Below are 21,237 nucleotides of genomic sequence, written 5' to 3'. Positions count from 1 at the left end.
CTCAACCACATCAGTGATCGACTTTGGGACACAAGTGGCCATCGTAATGATTTGTTCTCAAAGTCATTTTCTTTCCTCCTCAGGAATATTCCAGAGCATCCCAGGATTGTTCGTTTATGTGGCACTGTGGTCGACTACAAACATGATCGCCGTCCCACCGTTCTGTTAATCATGGAAAGATTAAGTAGAGATCTATACTCAGCGCTTTGGAATGGCATTCCTTGGATGCAAAGATTGCAGGTAATGTTTTATTCATATATCCTTATTATCTATTAATTGTCATGAACAATTAATTGCATTAAATAACTGAAAGAATTGTTCATCTGGTCCTTAATTACGACTAAGATTTAATTACTTATGATTAACTGTATTGAAAATATCTAATGCTGTAATTACCCAAAACTATTCATTTCTTTATCACAATAGATTTGCCCAACATATTGAATCGGATTTATAATAATATTGTATAGTAAGCTTAAGACCATTTTATTGTCATTTATACCAATTATTGGTACAAATGACAATAAAAATATGGCTAGTGTTCGATTGTGTATACTTCGCCAAATTTTAATAATAAAAATAAACTAGAATAACCAGGATTTTGAAGGAATTTTAAGATGTAATGATGCAATTAGATCAAAAGGAATATTTCATCGTATGACCAAAGAATTTTTCAAGTAAGTTATGTCTTTAATATAATAATGCTAATAATAATATATACTATTCAGTTTTTGAATCTGGTCAGTTTTTTCTAAATGAATATTATATATCGAGACATTTTATAATCTTCTTAAATATTAAAAAAAAAATATAAAAATATAAAAAAAAAAATTCTTTTCAGATTGCCATCGATGTTATACAAGGAATTAGATATCTGCATAGTCAAGGCTTGGTTCATCGAGATATTAAATTGCATAATGTTCTGGTAAGTTTTTCTTCAGATTATTATTGAACCGTCTGTTAATTTTTGTATTCCTATATTGAGCACATTATTTAGCACGCATTATTGAATCTGAACAGTATAATTTTTATAGAGATTGTCGATTGCAGTAATTTATATCAGATGGAGAAGCATCTGTTCTATTGCTGTAACATCTGATGTATAACTGGTACAGCTTAACCAAACCATGGTTCTTGTACAAATAATCGTGATAAACAAAGTAATTATCGGATTGGTCTATCACGTTTTTTTCTTCATATATTGCAAAGGATTCAAATTTTAATTGAAGTAGTTAGTTATGATATGCAAGAATCATTCAAAATGAGGGCATTTCAATTTTCTCTGATGCTGGGTTTACACTCGGCCAGTTATAAGCCGGCCAGTAGGCAGCGCATGCGTAGAAAGGCTGAAAAATGCTGTTTAGTCGATGGAAAGTAATTGTCCCGACAATACAACGACATGGCGCTATATTGTATTTTTTTCTTACAGTGCATGCGTTTGTAGAATTCGGCATTTTTTTGGCTTGAAAAAAATTATCATTTATTATAGATTAATTCTGACATTTTTTGCTCTTTGTTCTTTCTGATACGAAGTTGTGAGTGTCTTTTTTTTTTTCTTTTTATTTGCCATTTTTTCCCTATACTTTTCCAAACTTAATTATGTTGACCTTTATTTTATTTATCATGTTTCTTTGTGTAAATGTCTATCATTTTAATAAGATACGCGGTGAAAAAGGAATTCGAGATCGCTAAAACGGCAATTTATAGCCAAGCATATGCAATGCCTGAATCTATCTTGTGAAATTGTGGCAAATGTAAATCAATCCCTTTCTACGCATGCGCTGCCTACTGACCAGTCTTATCGCTGGCCTAGTGTAAACCCGCCATTAATATACATTCCTGATTAATGGTTGAATTTTAAATTTCGTTAATAGCTTATTCAACTTCCCCTTGAATGATTTAAGGGAATGTTTGGAAAAGATTTCGAAACATGCATCTAAATTCGAGGCACAGATCTGGGAGAAATTTCACACATGACTAAAATCTTTACGGGAAATTAATTGTTAATAAGTTTTCAACGAGTTGAATCACGATGCGATGACTTTTGCTGCTATCGTCTGAATATATCTAAATTCCATTGTAACCTTAACCTTCAAAGTATCTCAAATATTTATTTTGCATCTATATCTTAAATTTTCATCTTGGTGTAATGCAACCTCGATGGAGTTGACGTGATTTTTATCAGTTTCTGAAGAAAGGTCATTTAGATCATGAATTCATCGGCCTTCTCTCACAGCCAATAAATATCCTATACCATTGAAATATTGCTAGTGTTCATCATCTCAGGATTTCCTTATCAATTCCTATATGGCAATTTAAAATATCTAGTGCTTTGATTTTAAAATTTCCCATCATTGTTGATAGATTTTTACACATCAACTGATACCGTTTAACACTTTTATTTTTCAAGCTTTAATAACACAATTATTTATTTTAAATTTTTTGACTTTTTTTCAATTTATAAATGTAGTAATGTACTTAAACTTTTTGCCTCTTTGAGAATTTCCTGAAAATTGTACCGCACATTCCAAGAAATTTATCATCGAATTTTTCATTTCACTTTCCATGTTTTGAGATGCTTAATTATTTTTAAAATTGTTTCTGAGAGTTTACTCTATCAAGATTACTTATCAATAATTAAATTTTATTAAATGTCACAATAAACTATTTAAAAATTATTTGTTTTTTGTTTTGCCTTGAAGAATAATTCAAATTTTTCTGAAAAAATTTCCAATTTTATTTAAAGTATAATTTTTCACTAAAGATCAAATGTTATGAATGTACTCTATCTTAATTGAATTCTTATTTAGCTAAAACTATTTTGCATTCTTCAGAGAACTTCAATGAAATTATAAAACTATAAAAAAATTTATATTTTCCCTTCATTTTATTGAGCTGAGGAAAATCATTTATTTCTCCTCCCCCACCCACAAGCTAAAACTTGAATTTTCTTACCCTAAAGAAATTACTCTCAAATGAAAATTATTTCTAATCTGTGCTGATCAAAAATCGGGGAATTGGTATGATAGATTCATTTAAGTTTTTTTAAAAAAGATTATAATGAAAAGCAAATTTTAAAACCTATTTTTATCCAAGAATTCGTGTATTAAATGAAAATGGTAGTTAATTTGACAGGCAACGATTGAATCAAACCTATTTACCTTCATATCAATCTCAATACCTCACACCGATTTCCGATATATTTCATCTGATATATTGAATTGTATTTACTCTTCTTTAGAATCATTGACTTGAATGCACACTATAACACGATTCGATTTCTGCGATATCCGCAAAAATGTATACATTAAATCAAATTCAAGACGAACGTGAATGAATAATACACGTACGTCAATTTTTGTAACTTAAGTCTTTGGATTTTCCTTCCAAATATCACAATTTTCGCTTCTTTTGCAGTTGGATAAAGATACAAGGGCGAAACTTTCAGATCTGGGTTTCTGCAAAGTTGAAGTGATGATGTCTGGCAGCGTGGTGGGCACACCTATCCACATGGCTCCGGAGCTGCTTTCTGGACATTACGACAATAGCGTTGACATCTATGCTTTCGGTGTTCTCTTCTGGTATCTGTGTTCTGGTCAACCACGTTTGCCCTACGTCTATGAACAGTGCTCACACAAAGAGGATCTGTTCGCCCTCATTAAAAGAGGTAGGTGAAAAATTCGAACTCTTACAACCAAGATATTTATTTCACTATCTGCCTTTTGACGACTAATTACTCTTTTGTTCTTGGATACTTGTAATTTCAATTTTATTTCTTATGCTTCAAGGAAGTATTTATTATTGATTGGTCGACTATGACGACCAGCTGGGTCGCCAGAGATATAAGTTATATTTAATTTCAATTAAATCATTTAGATAAAACTTCATATTACTAGTACGTCACATTGCAGGACATTAAAGCCGTATTATATTAATAATGGTGTATATGTTCTGAACATTGTGCATATAAACTTTTCTAAGGAAGACTGGTTTATAGATCCATTATGACCCATTCATCTATTTCCTAAATTTAGTGGTATTGTAATTACATTTTTTTCTTAAGATAAATAGATAATAAACAGAACCCTTCTTTAATCATCAACATTGGTAGAAAATCACGCAGTAAAATATTTGATGAAGAAACAAAAGATTTCGGTTTCATCCACTACAGTGAAATACATTTAAATGTTTAAAAATTATTTAAATCTAAAGAATTTTAACATCAACTAAATTGGCATAGTTTGAAAATAACTTTTTGGATTTTAAAATAGCGTGAAAAATCTTTGTGCAGGAACATTTTCGGAAGTCGCAACGAAAAAAATATCAAAATGTAGAATATTTTTTAATTAAATAAAATTCTAATTAACATTTCAAAAAAAAAATCCCTAAGCGGGCAATCAAATTTGGCATATAATAGGGACCCAATATAAAATGTGCGAATTGATTCAGAATTGTTTCACTTGCATCCACTGCATCCAAAATCGGTCAGGATCATCTCAAAACACAATTTTTATGTTATTTGAATAAAAGATTTTTATTCTTTATGAATTTGAAATGCAGATTATGGAGGGGGTGATGGATTGTAATCTGTTTCTAAAATTCAGAGTGTTCTTCCATGTATCAAATAAAGTTGTATTCAATGAAACAAAAGATAAGCGCAAAAATCTCATAGCAGAATAAATGCATTCCATGCAGTTTCTCCCAAGCGTTTTTACCATTTCCATTTATACAAACAATTCTGTTGTACTTTTATCTAAAATAGTTCATCTTCGTGTTTTAAAATCCTTTTTCTTTTTTCTTCCAGGTATGCGTCCTGAAAGACTACCTTATTTCGACGAAGACTGTTGGGAACTGATGAGCGAATGCTGGCACGGTGATCCGTCAAAACGGCCTTTACCGGGAGAGGTTGAACGTAGACTTGAAGACATTCAGGCTAAATTTTCAAATCAAAAAAGATTCATCAAATCTGAACTCAGTTGTAACGAATTAACGATGTCTCATGGTTCGGACTGTTGGTCTACGTACAACACATCTTCTAGGTCTTATACCGTTGTTAGCGAATCCTTCGCAGGCTGATGAGTCTTAAATCTAAATAATACATTGTCCTCCGGTGTGCGAGGATCCTTCTAAAACTTATTGATCCACTTTAGGTGGCAATGAAGATACAGCTCTCCTATTGGATCATAGACGTTTGTTGTTGAATCGTTGCACATGGTTTGCATCCGGGTTGCGATTCGACAGAACATACAAGCTTTTGCTTCAGAATTATACTGTGCCAAGGGATTGAAGATAGGGAACTGTTTTCAGTATTATTTAGTTTTCGACTGACGACCATTTCGTGCAGAGAACTGCATGGGACCACTATTGTGATGTGCTAGCAACGCTCTTGCAGTATTTTACGCCGTAGCATTTTATATGAATTACTTCGTTTTTTTTAATAGTCTTCTGAATGTACAACTGTTCAATGCATTTTTTATATATATATTCGTGAGTGATATTCGTCTAGAACTGTCGTGGATGAGTATTATCCGCAATGAATTTTTATCGTGTTTTCGTATCGCTCTGAGGTGTATTTTTTTCTGTGCTTGAGCTGTAGATACAAATTTAGAAATATTTCGTAATTTTATAGTGCAATTAAACTAAATCTCACATTAAAAAATTAGAAAATTTGTTTTAAACTGATTTTTAAAAGTAAATACTCGTACATTTTATACAAAAGATTCTTTACTAACATAGATAAATCTGTTTCCTATTGGTATTTGTAAAATATATTTTTTTTTTTTGTTTATTTAGACTATTGAAACAAAAATGAGGAAATCTATTGCATTATTGTTTGGTTATTTTAGGCGTTGATATCGATTTTGTTTTTATGATAAAAATTATTTAGAACATTTTTAAATCTTTGTAATCAATACATTACTATGAAAAAAACGAATTTACTGAAACTTACAAAATACGTTTTTAACACCAGTGAAATATTTTGATTTCCCCCCCCCCCCTTCCATTCCAAATGTTATTAATCTTTGTTTATTTTATTCAAATGTACCCATCAGAATAAAAAAAAAAACTTTAAATTTGAAATAATAGACAAATTTTCATTTTAAACTTCATTTTTTCTGTCGAAGTAAACATATCAAATAACTGTTGATAAGTGTACACTTAGTCATAATTATTTCCGAATCCATTTTTTTATTACATGTTAAAAACAAGTTTATAATTTTAAAATGGTAAAATATATATATATATATATTGATCTATGTAGATGTGTATGTTACGTAATTGTATATTTGTAGCTTTATAAGAGCATTTTATGTGTGTTTGTGTTTGACAAAGCTCCATTGTCTATGTAAAGCAAATGACTGCTGGGCAGTGTGTATATTTGTACTTTTTAATAAAAAAAAAATATTCTTGCAATATTTGTTTATTCTTTATTTGTTTATATAGTGTCGATAAAGGGACAGAGGAAATAGTTAGTCAATGAAAAATGAAAACATTTTTATAACGTTAAAGTGAGGAAAATCTTAATATTTCCGCTTGTTAATTAAATCCTATAAATTATTTGAAAAATAAATGCGCACTTAAGCCTTTAAAGGGCCATTTTTTCTAGTCATATTATTTTAAATATTTTTAGGCTTGAAATTAGAATAATAAAAGGGATTCATTTAGCTTATTAGATAAATTTAATTTTTTTTATTAATTTGGTTAATTTATAATTAAGTAACAAATCAAGATGCATCATTTTGTCTGAGATAAAGAACTGAAGCATCTAAGATTCTGACTTACTAAAAAAATTTGTCAGAACTTATGCCAACTTACATAATTTCATACAAAGATTGATAAATTTGGTGGGAAGCATACTTCCCACGGCCTTAAAAAGGGTTAACTGAAAACACAGATATGACACAGTTGGAAAGATATATAACTGACTTATCAATAACATGCTTTTGATGACCAACTATTTAATTTAAGGAACTGTATTTTATCATGCCAAATAAGTATTATTTTAAGTTTGCTACTAAGATAAACTAAGAACATTCTGATTGATTTAATATGCTCACAAAATGGCAAAATCGGTCTATTTGTAGAAACTGAGTGAGTGGTTATGTCAAAATTTGTTTCGTAAAATTTCTCCGGAAAGAGACTAATGATACTTGATTACCTCGATAGACGTCATGAGATTTTAAACAAAACAAAAAAATTGACAAAATCGGTGCAATGGTTTGGGTTGGGATATCTTTCCTCATATGGATAATATGCAATAGAATAATGTTTTGAGATTTCTCTTGGAAAATCGAGAATAAGCGAGCATCAATAAAGTATCTGTATATTGTAAGACTTCAAACGAAAAAAAGAAAATGGCGCAATAAGCCCCAATCAATGGCTGGAAGGCCCGTTTTTCTATTTCCTTTTTTATTTCAAATATAGGACTAGATGCCTTCAACGAATTGTTTTGCCTATGATATTAATAACTTAATCATGTCAATCAATTTTGATAAGCTACATCTTATGACAAAGAAAGAAGATATTATTTTTAAACTAATTGCCTTTGGCAACCAGTTGGTTTGACGGGATTAAAATTTTCAATTGAATGTTATATGCAACTGGATATCCTTAGCTTCTTCAGCAAAATATTTTTAAGCATCAAATTTTGTAACTTCTAAAATAGTATGAATTGAGTGATGAATTTAGTAACCTTAGACCATTCTTTTCATTATCCTATGCATTTCCCCATTTTTCTATCATATTTCCTATTTCTTTAATTTTCAGAAACTAGAAAATATCTTTTCATATTTATTTCATACAAAGTCGTGCTAAAAATGTTTTTTTTTTTAATTTGCAGAGAGAGTTGATTTCTTAACCTTCTAACTTGAGCTTTAGTTAGTGTGATAGAAACACGCTGCTAAAGCTTTTTTTTTTTTCATGTAAGTATAATGTGGCAGCTCAGTAAAATTTTATTTTGTATGAAATATATTGTTAGAAATAATACTTAGTCTTTTTAAAAAATTAATTAAAAAACAACGTAAAAATAATAGATATTGAATTTTTTAAAATTTTAAGCTGATATAAGTCATTTTTGCATTGCTATATTTTTGGAAGTTATCACGGTAAAATATTTCAATTTTGTTTGGTTTTTAATCACATTAATTAAAATTTCTGAAAATTGCTCCAGGATTACATTTGCATTTTCCTAAGTTTATATGTACCAAGTTTGGATCTTTTGATTCTAGGGCAGACTGTCTGTACTGCAGATCGTCTAACCCCCCCCCCCCGCCCACACACACGCACTTCCTCTTTATTATAAGTGAATATTTAGAGTATACTTGTACAATAAACATAGAATATTCTGGTTGGTTAGCCATGGATACAAAATGCTGAAATTATGTAAAATCGCTTTAATTGTTTAGACCTGGGGACTCTATTAAAGTTTTATTTTGCGATACTGTTTGAAATTGGAAGGTGAGAGGAACTGACACCAATTGATGATTTACTTCGAATTATGAGCTTCCATTTGAAATACGAATTTGCGAAGTCAGTGCAATGCTTGTGATAGGGGCATTGTCGTTGTTTTCCGCATGGAGAATGAAAATCAGAGGTTAGGATACAGATGAACATCTCTCGAAACCTTTCAAGTCGAATTAAGTCACCTAGAATCAGCAAAATCCTATAGAGGGGTCTTGAGTTTTTATATGAAATAAAAGCTGACGAAATCGGACCTGTAATAGGGTTGCGGAATTGGTTCTTTCCTTTTCCTACTTATTTTTAACCTATTGAGTGTAAATAAATATTTTTAATATGGAAATCTTTTTTTTATCATTATATATACTATTTCCATCAGTTTTTACCAGAAAATACGATGTACGTTTTCCGAGTTAAGAAATTATATAAGGATTAAATTGCAGAGTGTCCTGAAATAAACTGATGGTTTTTAAAAATGCCTTACAGGAAAATAATTAAGGTTTAAGAAAAAAACATTCCTCAAGCAAATTCATGTGACAGGTCATAAATTTTTTTATTTCATGATTTCAGTTTTAGCTCAAAAAGTTGTCGATAGATGGTGCTGCAGACAATAAATATGTAAATAAAGAAATCATTGAAAATCCCATCACAACTTTTCGAAATATTTTAATAGATGAAAATCACAGTACGATATTTTCGAAATGTCCACCATCCATCAGCCGCAATCATGTCGTAATCGGAGGACGAAATAGGTAGACATTTTCTGGAAAGTAGACCGCACGTACCCAGTTAAGGTTTAAAATATGATTTGTAACGGATTCAAATTTATTTATTTCCAAAATTCAACTTTATTTCAAAATTCAAATTTATTTCATTATTTTATCAAATCTTTAAATCGATTGCTTTTCTGCTTTTTATAGCAACATTACATACTCTATAATTGAGTTCAATTCTCTTTAATTGAGAATTTCTTTTTAAATCTTTATCTATGAAACCATAGTAAGCGATTTTGTAGCTGACGAATATAATATTTTCTTCCTCTGATTTTTAAATTTACGGTAACTGTTTTCTTGAATTAGATTTGCCCAATAGTGGATTTAAGCATGCTGCTGCCTAGATATTGCACTTTATGAGACTTCTTAATTTTTGGTAAATTTAGAATAATATTTCAATATATTTTTAATCTTTTTGCTGATGAGTTAGTTTAATTTCTTGCTTTCTAACTATAAGAAAAATGATTTTTGTAGATGGTCGATTTAATAGATTTTGTAGAGGGATCTTTATAATTTCATTATGAGGTAGATAAAAATAAGGCGAGTTTCAGGAACAGTTATTTAATTATTTTCTAAGTTTCACATTTCACAAGACAAAACAAACACGAACACAAAAATTACACAACACTCACTAGAGTACAATCACAGAGAAAGAGATTCCTTCTCTTTCCTTCTTCTCCATCTCTGTGAGTACAATCTAAAAATGATCCCCAAGAAGGATCATGGGAAATAATCCTTGATATTAATAAAGTAACGCCATCTTTTGGATCAAAAGAGAAATAGTAGAGTTAATGTAACTGCTACATTTTTATTTATTTGATATATATATATATATATATATATATATATATATATATATAACATGCAAAAGGAATTAACGGGATAAAATGTTTGAAAAATAATCCATATTTCACAGTTAATGAATTTTTTTCTTCCTGTAAGTAAAAACGTTTAATTATTATGATAATTTTTAAAAAATAAGGAACCAAATGATATAACTTAAAAATTAATTTGTAGAACCCTCTAACAGGAATGTAACTTAAAGAATTCATGAAAGATTAATATTCTAAATCATTATGAATTATTAATTATATTTCATTTAATACTTTTAATAATTCATTGTGAATAGTCCTAATATTTTATAACAGAAAATTTGTATATATATATATATATTTTTACAATTATTTATTTGAGAACAAACTAAATAATTTTTTAAGACTTACTTGCTGCTCTTCTCAGACCGGAGGTTCGTAGGAGCTATCTAATTGAAAATCCGCCATTGTAATAGTCATGTGATGTTTATTAAATGTGCACGAATTATTTAAAGCGATTTTCATTTTTCCAAAATTTATAGATATTGTTAATTCTACATTTCATTAGGAAGTTTCAGTTATCCTTATTTAAAGAATTAAATTACATGAAGTTATTATTTCATATAATTAATCTTTATGATACAATTAGATTAAATATGTATACTTTTCAACCATTTAATAAATATAATTATTGTAATAGACATTAGAATCATGTTTGACTCTAATATATACAGGGTGTTCATTAATTATTGTCGGGGTTTCCGTACCTCATAACTTTCGAATAAAAAATATTACGCAAAAACCGATTACGTATTCGTAAATTACAACTCAAAGAATTTTATTAATGATATAAAAGTGTAAAGCAAATGCGCTAAGATCGCATTGTTGCCAAGTAGAGTTCTTTGAGTTGTAATTTACGAATACATAATCGCTTTCAGCTGAATGCCTACAAAGCGCAAATTGTGCAAGCTTTACACTTTAATATCATTAATAAAATTCTTTGAGTTGTAATTTACGAATGCGTAATGGGTTTTTGCGTAATATTTTTTATTCGAAAGTTATGAGGTACGGAAATTCCGACAATAATTAATGAACAGCCTGTATATATATATATATATATATATATATATATATATATATATATATATATATATACACAAAAGTATTAGAATCAAGTTAATAAGAAAAACAAAAAATCAAATAAAAATCAAACCAAAAAAATTATAAAAAATATAAAAAAAGAATCCGGCCTGAAGACTTTTTCAAGGGTCACCCTCAGGCAGGGATTCAAAGAAAGGGATTTTTTCTGTGAGGAAATACAGACATTGTCTAATAATGATTCCTCGTGACCCGAAAATCCCCTGAAATTATGCTCAAGAGATATACCATTTTAACAGAAAGGAAATATAAAACAACAAATAAGAAGAAATTAACCACAACAAAGTAAAAATACAATAACAAAAATAACAATAAAAACAAAAGATAGCACTAAAATTAAAAATTAAAAACGAAAAGGCCAGTACATACCATCAACAGTCAAAGAAACTTTAACCTATTGATTGTGATTCCCTGTTTTTAAAAAACTAGCGGTAAATTATGTAAACAGATGTAGGCTCCCAGCGCCATCTATTGAGTGATCCAATATGCAAGGAAAGTTCTATTTTTATTTAAGCCAAAGGATTAATCCCAAACCATACCTTGTTTAATTAAAAAAATGACATTACAGTAATTTCTAGGAAATTCATTTTTAATTAAATTTTTAAGGAGGTTGTTTGATGCTTCAATATAAGAATTTTTATTATTGCAAACCCTTTTGATCCTGTTAACTTGTGAGAAAATTAGATTTTTGAAAATTTTAGAGTTTAGATTGGAATGGTAGTTACATAGTTTTGTTATTTTAAAGTTGAAATCATCCCTTTTATTGTATCTACCAATTATTGTTTTATCATTAGCATTTTTGATTTTTAAATCCAGAAAGGTAGCCTCAAGTTGATTTTTATTTGTATCTTTTAGAATTAAATCTTTTGGATAGCAATTAGTAATAATATTAGTATTTTCGAAGTTAATCAAAAGTAGGTCATCAATATATCTCCACCCGTTTATTAAATTATATTTAGTTATTTTTTTTCTCATAGTAATGCAGGAAAATATTAGCTAAAGCACTTGAGAAAGCTGTTCCCATTGGAATGCCCTTGACGTGTTTATAAAAATTAATACCATTAAATACGTAATTTTCAGTAATATTAAAATTACATAACTGAAGCCAGTTATTTTTAGGAATGATATTTTCATTTAAATATTCGTCATATATAAAGTGCAGACCTTTATTAATTTTTCATGAGGTAGATTAGTGTATAAATTTTCGAAATCAAAAGTATTAAGTTTATTAATGTTATTATCTTTAAGAAAATCCAATACTTCTTTGTTACTAGAAATAATAAAGTTGTCTTCATTTTTTATTTTGTCCAGGATAATTTTTAAGTATTTAAAGAAATATTTACCCGTATAGTAATTATAACTGCTAGTGCTACAGGTTACGAATCTGAATTTTAATGGATTTTTATGAAAGCTTTCGCAAAAAAAAACCAAAACTAAGACTTGCTCTCTTAACTATCCTTATTTATTCCCAACAGTTAAATTTCATATTTTGTGAACGAAATACTAATGCATTTCATATTCCCCCCCCCTTTTTTTTCTTAGCAATTAATGCTTTTGACCTGCAGAAGATGAAATAAGTTCAGTAGGTGAATTAAAAGGGATAGATATTACGAAAAATTTCCAGCAACTTGATAGGTGAACCAAATATTTATTGAAAGCGAATTAGTTTGTAATATCTAAATCATTTTACTTAAAGATGATTTTATATATTATTTAGGTTTAATTCCATTTCAAGGTTAGTCTCTTTTTCATAAAATTTCACGGAATCTGAATAATTATCTTTTTGAAGGAGAGGTGGCGCTGTTTAGCATTTGCCCTTGGTCTCGTTTCTTATGCGAGTTCGCAAATTGTACAGACTAAGTCTATGGCAAAGGGTACCGACGTGCTCTGATTGGTTTAAGCCTTGGCATTTTTTTGGCAGTGTTTTGCACTCATAATAGTGTAGTTATCGCTTATTTGGCTCACACCTTGTACCTTTCATTAGTTTTATGGAAGATACTTGTGAATATCACCCGATCTAATTTTTATTAATATAATTGTTTTCTCTAAATATTTGTTTTTAATGAAACATTATTTCAAACCAAATAGAAAACTATTTCAATCGTGAAAAACGTTTCTATTTCTAATTTATGTAACTAGTAATACAAGTAACTAATGTTATAAGAAGTATAAAAACTATATGAACGTAATTACTCAACATATGAGGCAGCAATTGAATAATTCTTATTTTTCTATGATTTTCGTGCCTTTATTAGATAATTTATGCAGTCATTGAAACTTGGTGCTGAACGTTTGTTACTTTCCCATCAACTACACATGGGGAGATGATTACTTAATGCCCAAAACGTATAAATATGTAAGCTTTAACAGAATATGTGATTTCATAGCTAATTTTTTTAGTTATATCAAAATGATACTAAGAAAATATATTTATTAAATTGTAATTTTTATATTTCTTGAATTTAGGTTTCAGGATTTGATCTTTTCAGCTGTATGTGTGTTCCAGATTAATATTACATGTAAACCTTTAAAATATAGGGGTGGGGGATAATTTTACATATTTTATTTATTTTTATAAAAATATATTTCAGAGTAATAAATAATATTAAGAAATGTAATATAATTTTCAAAACTTTTATTAATTATTCCAAAATTTTTATTAAGAGATGTTAAAAAGAATTGTTTTAATATTTATTTTTCAATAACTAAAGTCATATATCCCCAACTCCATTTGAAAAAAATTTCTTTGAACATTCAAACAATTAAAATTTTATAAACATGTGACTTTAGTATTTGTTAATATATTAGTTAAGTTCTTGCAATATTTTTTCTATCTCCACAAGCGAATACAGTTTGAATTTTATCTATAGCCAATAATATATCTTCATTCCCTCAACAATGAAAAGTTTAATAAAGTTACAAAAAATGGCATTACATGTCAAATCATTGCTATGTACTTTAAAATGAAAAATAAAATTTTTATTTTTTAGGAACTTTTTTAAAAACTCTTTTCAATTGGAAATTTTCTTATATTTTGCAATTTATTAATTTCAGTTGGAGTAATAGTAGATACTAACTATCAAAACAAAATAGATTTAGTACAGATTTTACTGTTCACATAAATTATTTTATTGAAAAAATATATGCTGACTTTAAACATGAATATTCTAAATACTTAGTCTATTTTTGCCTCCTTTGTGAACTATATTTATGGAGTATATCTAAAAACCTCAAAATGAAAAACTTATTTAGGACATGATCTCTTTTTACAAATAAATTAAAACATTCATTATAGTTTGAAGACTTTTGTACCCATTTATGTTTTTAAAAATGATTTTTTTTTTTTTTTGTATTTTTCAGTAAAAATAATTCATATGTATAAAATGTTGATGGTAGACTTACTTTTTAATATTCTCATAATAATAGCATAATACTGATTATTTTTACAATTCTTAGAATGAAAGATTTTGTGGATTAGGAATACATTTTTCCTAATGCTTTTTCTCTCTTTGTTTAATTGATAGATTTATAAATGATATAGAAATACAGGTTTACAGAAGATACTAAAAACATCATATATTTCTTTTTCTTATATTTGAAATTTTAAAAAAATTAATATCCTCAATATTCTAATATAAAATGTTCTTATCATTTTTAAGTTCAGGCACTGTGTTAAATCCCTTCTTCACTTCACTTTTCATCCGTTGGCATGACTAGTCAATATAATTATATGGATAAAAAATTTTTTTTAAAAACTCTAACCAATTACATTAAATAGATTTTTAATCATAAATATCTAGTGTTTTATATTTTAAATAAGTACAAACTATGTTTTATGTAAATAACTACTTCAATTTTCAGCCGGAAAGGAAGATGCCAATCCTTTGAAGCTATGTGCTTCTTAATCCCTAGGAACTAATTTTTCCACTTCTATTTTTTATGATAAAAATTAGTCTCTTTTTTTCTTCTTTTGTTTGTTTCTTCTATGCACTGCTTAAAATCATGTACTTTGAAAACATTTTATTCCAGAAGTTTGAAGTATTGCAGAAAATAATAAAAACTAAGGAAAAGAAAGTGCAGGAGAAGAATGCGTAAGTTTGTGAACGAGTTCAATGCATAGGAGTAAGTTTTAGAATGCACATGTAAACAATTACTTCAAATAACAGCTCAAGTTTGATTTTATGAAAAGTTTGATATATATGAATACATATAACATCAATAAAAAAATCCAGGACTCTTTGGTTTCAAAGGTATGTTTTATTCATTTTCTAAAAATGTTTCAATATACAACAGAACAACTTGTAAATACTTTTTCAACTTCTTTAATTTTTAATATATAATAAGCTGAAAAATATTTAACATACAACAGTTTCATGGAAGTGCTATTTAATACAATAATAGCATTAAAATTTTATATCATATTAATACTAATTATTTTAACACCATACAAATTGTGTTAAAATTTTCTAATTCATTTTTAAAGCATGTACAAAAAAACAAAAACAAAATAAGGAACATATTTTTTTTAAGCATGATAGTAATAAAATAAATATAAATTAATTTGGAAGAGATACATTCTTTTCAACACAATGCGTCAAACTATATTTTGTTTTTTGATGTTTTTTCGGTAACTCAGAGAACATTCCATAAGTATGTTCTTTTAGGGCAGGTGGTAATGCTCGTTTAACTGGCCTTCCACCAACTTGAGTTTTCCTACCAGAATAAATAGATTTTCTTCTTGCAATTGCTGTAGGTTGAACAGGAATTTGATTGCCTCTCCTTCTGCTGCACTTCAAAACTCTGCTTGAGTAGTTAAGGTTTCTAAAAGGAGGGGAAAACAAAAGAAGAAATCTAAGTAAATTTCTGCCAACTTCATCATACAACCGAAGAGTTTAGTGGAAGAAAGTCCTGCATGACATTTTAATAAATTAAAGAAATTTAGCTTTAGAATGTATAAAAATACAAGAAAGCTACTTACAAAACCCCTTTTCATATTGAAACTCTCTTATTAAATTTTCTATAGAATAATATTCTACCATATTATAAATGATGAATGTATAAGTTTTTAAATTGCTATTTGACACTTTCTTTTGCTAAACTCTTTAAATGTTGTGTAAAAAAGTTGTTAGTATTAACCCATAACATAAACATTAATTATACTTTAGAGAACATTAAAATAAAATTAATAAAAACCCATACACTGTTTAGCTAAAATTTTAACAATACATTTTTAGATTCTTGTATTGAATGTATACTCTAGTAAATGATCACTCTTTCAGTTTCAATTTTTACAGAAATAAAAATTAAAAGAAAAACATCAAACAATTAAGAAATCTAAAGCTAAACACACTTCAAAACTGGATTTAAAAAGTTTAGTCTTTAAAAATAATAAAATTAGTTTGCTACAATATAATATACACATTAAATTGTTACACATTAAATCTTATTTTCTATCTTGCGAATTTTCCAATTTAGACTTAACAAGCCTACAAAAATAAGTTTAAAAAAGTACCTTCCAAAGTTATGCAAGGCAGACACCAATCCAGTTTCTGTTTTTCCAAACTTGTTAACATTCTTCGCCATTTTTTTTATTGCTGGCTTAAAAACATCAGGATTATTTTTGTAACCGGATTTAATCCGATTAATTATATCATCAAATTTTTGTAAATAATCACCATCATCATCATCTGTTTCACTGTTCGAGTTTTGACATGTAGCTGCAATGGGCTGTGAAGTAGTGTTTATAGTTGGTAGAACCATGTTGTTATCATTGCAAGGCTGTGAAAATGTGTCAATATCTCTAGGTGAAAGTATGTCATTTGAAGAATGTTTAAGTGTATTATTATTAAATTGTGAAAGTATATCGTTAGATAAATGTGGAAGTACCGTAGAAGAAAATTGTGGTTGTAGAGCATCATCAGATTGAGAAGAAGGAAAATTGTGTGATGGGTTAAAACTTAAAGGTAGCAAGAGGGTGCTATTTGAATCCAATTTTTTCACAGTAGCCACTTCATACATTAATTTTCTACTTTCTAGAGAATAGACAAATGTTGATTTTTTATTTTGTTTCAGAATCACAGCACTTAAATGCTTGCAAAGCGTTCCATTCATGCCAACAAAGCAAGTACAAATGGAACTTTCCAAATCAACAAAATGTTGATCAATTTCAAAATAAGTGTTATCTTTATTTAGTGATCTGATGTTCTGAATTATTCCTTTATCATCAGGCAAAAACCTTTTTACTAGTTTTTTGTTAGAACGACCAAAACTAAAATCTAAATATCTACTATGTAGATACTTCTCAAATTTTGTGACAATGAAGTCCAATAATTGAACTAAGCTAAATGCTTTCACTCGTGCAAGTATGGTCTCTTTTAAAATTTTGAACAAACTTTCAACATAGTTTGTTGTATTGTTTCCCGTGGTTAAAAGCATTTTTCTATGACAAGTGCACCATAAATGCTTTTTGGAGAACAACTTGCTCAAATATATGATGAACTTGTCATATTTCCTGACTGTGCTATTCTCCAACATATTTTGAAGCAACTCTTTCAATTGCATTTCAGTTTCCGCATACATCAATGATTTAAAGGAAAAATATAATTCTTGATGGTGCTCTTTTAGAATTTTATTTTCACTGTTCATAAGCCATCGCCACACTGCTTTTAGCACCTGAAACTGACAGAGTAAGTAAGTAGAATTTGGCCATATTTCACTCAGAATTTCTCTTTCCTTCAGATCATCATCTGTCATAACAATCAGTGGCCCATTCTGCAATAAACAGTATTTCTCAGGGAAACACTCACAAAGAAGTTTCACTCCTTCACGAAAAATATTAGTTTCTTCTGCATTTGTGATGATGCTGCCAATAGGTATTCCACCAGCTACACCTGGAGAAATAAAAAAATGAACACGATTTAATCTGTCCATGTGGCCAGATGCATCAAGCATTATCATTTCTTGAACGTTGCTAAGTAAATCTATACTTCGCTTCATTATCGGCATCACTACAGCAATCGCCAAACTGTTCTTTACTTTTGAAAAAGCAGCTTTACAGAATGGCTGTTGATTGTATGAGGAAATATATTTTTCAACTTCCCTGTAAATATTGCTTTACAGAATGGCTGTTGATTGCATGAGGAAATATATTTTTCAACTTCCCTGTCAATATCGCTTTCTCTTCGAGATCCATAGATTTTCCTAAATTCATTATTTAGCAAGTGATTTACGCCAGATAATGAAGGTAGCTTAGAACTGTCCATGCATGCTTCTGCATAATCTTCATTACTCTGAAGCTCTAATTCCATTTGCAACATCTGTCTTGCAGTAGCTGCAGTATGTCCTAATTCAAACAATTCTATCAGACGCTTTTGCGTTAGGTTTGATAATGGCCTGAACTTTTTAACAGCAGCACTGTCAAGCAAATGATTATGCAAGTACAGAAGCTCACATAATGCAGGAAACTCTATAACTTCTGGGAGTGGATCTTTGTGTTTTGGCAGTAAAAAATACCTGTAATCAAAATAATTTGAATATTTTACCATGGATATATTAAACATCTAAAATAAAAGCAAAGAAAATTTAAGCTTTCCAAAATATGATAATTCATAATAATATTAGAAATAAAAAATTATTATTGAAAATATAAGAAATAATTATTGATACTGAAAAATAAATAAGTAAATGAAGATATTAGGTATTGACACATATAAAGAAAAATGTAATCTATTTTTTAAATTAGTTTTGTAAGTATGTAAGTGACAAATAAATCCAACAATCACACTAAATAAAAATATTTGATTATATATTATTATATATATTATTTGTTATTATTATTAATCAAATTTAAATAATTAAAACTTACCTTTGAATAGTAATTTTAAGAACTGCAGGGCATCCAGTATTTTTACTTTCTTTCACATGTTTTGATACTTGTAAAAATAATTTTTATATAATTATCAATAATGAGAGCACTGTGCCGATGAATTTCAGTAGAAGAGAATAAATATTATTTATAAAACTATGAAGTACTGCTTTAAAAATTTTAAATAATAATTTTCCAATCTAGTCTTTATTTTTTATTTGAACAATATTTAAAATGTGTTTAAAGATCATAAATTTGTTAAAATTATTAAAAGAAATCAATATTTTATTTCAATTCTTAACTCTTTATTGCGTGCAACTGGCCTATCAAGTACAGCTTTTAAATTCAAGTCAAATTAGTGCCAGAACTGAAATTTTTTTCTTAACATAAAATACGATCTTATTCATGGAATGTGTGTTATAAAGATCACAAATCAAATCACACACACACACAAACAGTTTTCCTACGTTTATCAAACTGGTCAGAAGATTGAAAAGAGAATAAAAAGAACAGATATTTCCATACTAGGAAAATACATATAAACTATGCAATATTTGCTAAGTGCTTTGTAACAAGGCAGCCAAAAATATTAGTCTTGCCTTAAGCAAAATGAACTTTTAGATCACACCTTAGTTAAAAATATATGTCAATACATGGTACAGAGTATAGAAGCTCTAAAACTTAGTAAAACAATTTAACAAAACATGTATAATATAAATACTTATTATAATGGAATTTGATACAATTAAATATATTTGTAGCTAAACAGATATAAATATATCTCTTGCCACATGCTAAATAAATTTTAAATCTAACCTTGTCATTATATAAATGATAAAACATAAAGTATCTAAAATAACACACGTAATGCATTTGAAGCAGTAAAATATAAAATATTAGTTATTACCTGTTGCACATTGTGCTGGCATCTAAAGTCACCTTTATAAACATTAAGGCGTCCAGTTGATTTATGTGTTCTCTGAACACGCCAAACTGTTTCCAATCTTTGTTCATATTCTTTAATCCATTCCTAAAATATGTGTTACAGAAATGCAAGAAATAAGTATTCAAAAGAAATGTATAAACTATTTATATATTTATAAATCTTAATATTAAGTTAATAACAAATATCAAGATTAATAATTAGATTGTTAATAACTATATGAATCTAAATATCTTAACAAATATAGCACATTTCCAGATAGACATCTTATGGTAATAATTTGAATACGAAATTAAAAAATAAATATCTCCTTGTGTTATTTTATTTTACATGAATATTCAATAAGAATTATAATGATTTCTATTCTGTTTAATGTCATCTAAATATCTTAATAAATATAGTTTATTTGCATATAAATATTTTATGGTAATGATTTTAACATGAAAATTTAATTAAAAAATTGGCCGATCATTTCCAGTAAAATAAAAGCTTGATTTTCAAGTCTTATTTTAATAATACGTCACAGAAAAATTGCTACCTGTGCTGATTCTTTATTTACAAGATCAGAAATGCGAAAAATAGCTCTATTCTCATCAATCTCAATTATTTTATAATTGTATTTCTCTGGAAGATTTAATTTCTCCATTTTGTAAATTAGCAGGCAAAAAAGTACAACTAAACAACAATGCAACAGGGTTGCTACAGCATAGAAAGTCTGTGCGAAAGAAATCGACCAATCAGAGCACGTCGGTATCCTTTACCATAGACTTAGTCTGTACAATTTGCGAACTCGCGTTTCTTATTGGAGGAATTTTGACATGACAAAAAAAAAAAAAAAATCACTGAAAAGGGAAATTTATCGCTAAATTAAGTATATTATGAAGAATTTTGTAAATAATGCTCGATGAATCTAAACATAGTTTTCATATGATATTGACGACAATAACTAATACAATCTTAATAGAACAAGGAAGACTAACCTCAGAGAGAAGGAGATAACTCCTTTCCTGTGCACTGTTCAATCTATTACTGCCTTCTGTGGAAAATAATCTCAATGAAAAGATTATATTTTACGTATTTAGATCAGAACAAATGTTGTCAACGTTTTTATGTACCATGCAATTATTTGTACGTGAAACATCAAAATTTAAAGACTAGAGATGTCTAGCATAATATTTCTTAGGTTAATCCAATTGCAGTTACTAACTGAAATAGGCTTCAGTTCATCTT

At 28.3% G+C, this 21,237-nt stretch overlaps 2 protein-coding genes across 4 annotated transcripts in view; one reads left to right on the top strand and one right to left on the bottom strand.

The window, feature by feature from the left end:
• Positions 1-6,397, top strand: part of LOC129961871 (dual serine/threonine and tyrosine protein kinase-like) — a 99,458-nt gene extending 93,061 nt beyond the window's left edge. Inside the window, exons 13-16 of one of the 2 annotated variants that reach the window (XM_056075487.1) lie at positions 84-240; positions 842-925; positions 3,418-3,667; positions 4,805-6,397. In XM_056075487.1, coding sequence (XP_055931462.1) covers positions 84-240; positions 842-925; positions 3,418-3,667; positions 4,805-5,076 — 763 coding nt within the window. In that variant the 3' untranslated portion in view covers positions 5,077-6,397. The remainder of the gene's footprint in view (positions 1-83; positions 241-841; positions 926-3,417; positions 3,668-4,804) is intronic. The other variant, XM_056075486.1, reaches the window with a different exon arrangement.
• Positions 6,398-15,576: 9,179 nt separating this feature from the next.
• On the bottom strand, positions 15,577-20,718 carry LOC129962069 (uncharacterized). 2 transcript variants are annotated; one of them, XM_056075779.1, is made up of 5 exons: positions 20,546-20,718; positions 19,972-20,094; positions 19,065-19,131; positions 16,713-18,712; positions 15,577-16,021 (listed from the first exon to the last, which is right to left on the bottom strand). In XM_056075779.1, the coding sequence occupies exons 4-5, from the start codon at positions 18,203-18,205 to the stop codon at positions 15,757-15,759; spliced, it is 1,758 nt and encodes a 585-aa protein (XP_055931754.1). In that variant the 5' UTR covers positions 18,206-18,712; positions 19,065-19,131; positions 19,972-20,094; positions 20,546-20,718; the 3' UTR covers positions 15,577-15,756. The 2 variants fall into 2 exon arrangements, with proteins under 2 accessions (XP_055931754.1, XP_055931755.1); XM_056075780.1 differs by lacking the exon at positions 19,065-19,131.
• Positions 20,719-21,237: the final 519 nt, after the last annotated feature.

Source organism: Argiope bruennichi, chromosome 2 (assembly GCF_947563725.1).
Source record: "Argiope bruennichi chromosome 2, qqArgBrue1.1, whole genome shotgun sequence".
In the NCBI taxonomy this organism is placed as follows: Eukaryota; Metazoa; Arthropoda; class Arachnida; order Araneae; family Araneidae; genus Argiope; species Argiope bruennichi.
Note: the sequence above shows the minus strand (reverse complement) of the source record. Positions and strands in the feature narration are given on the sequence as shown.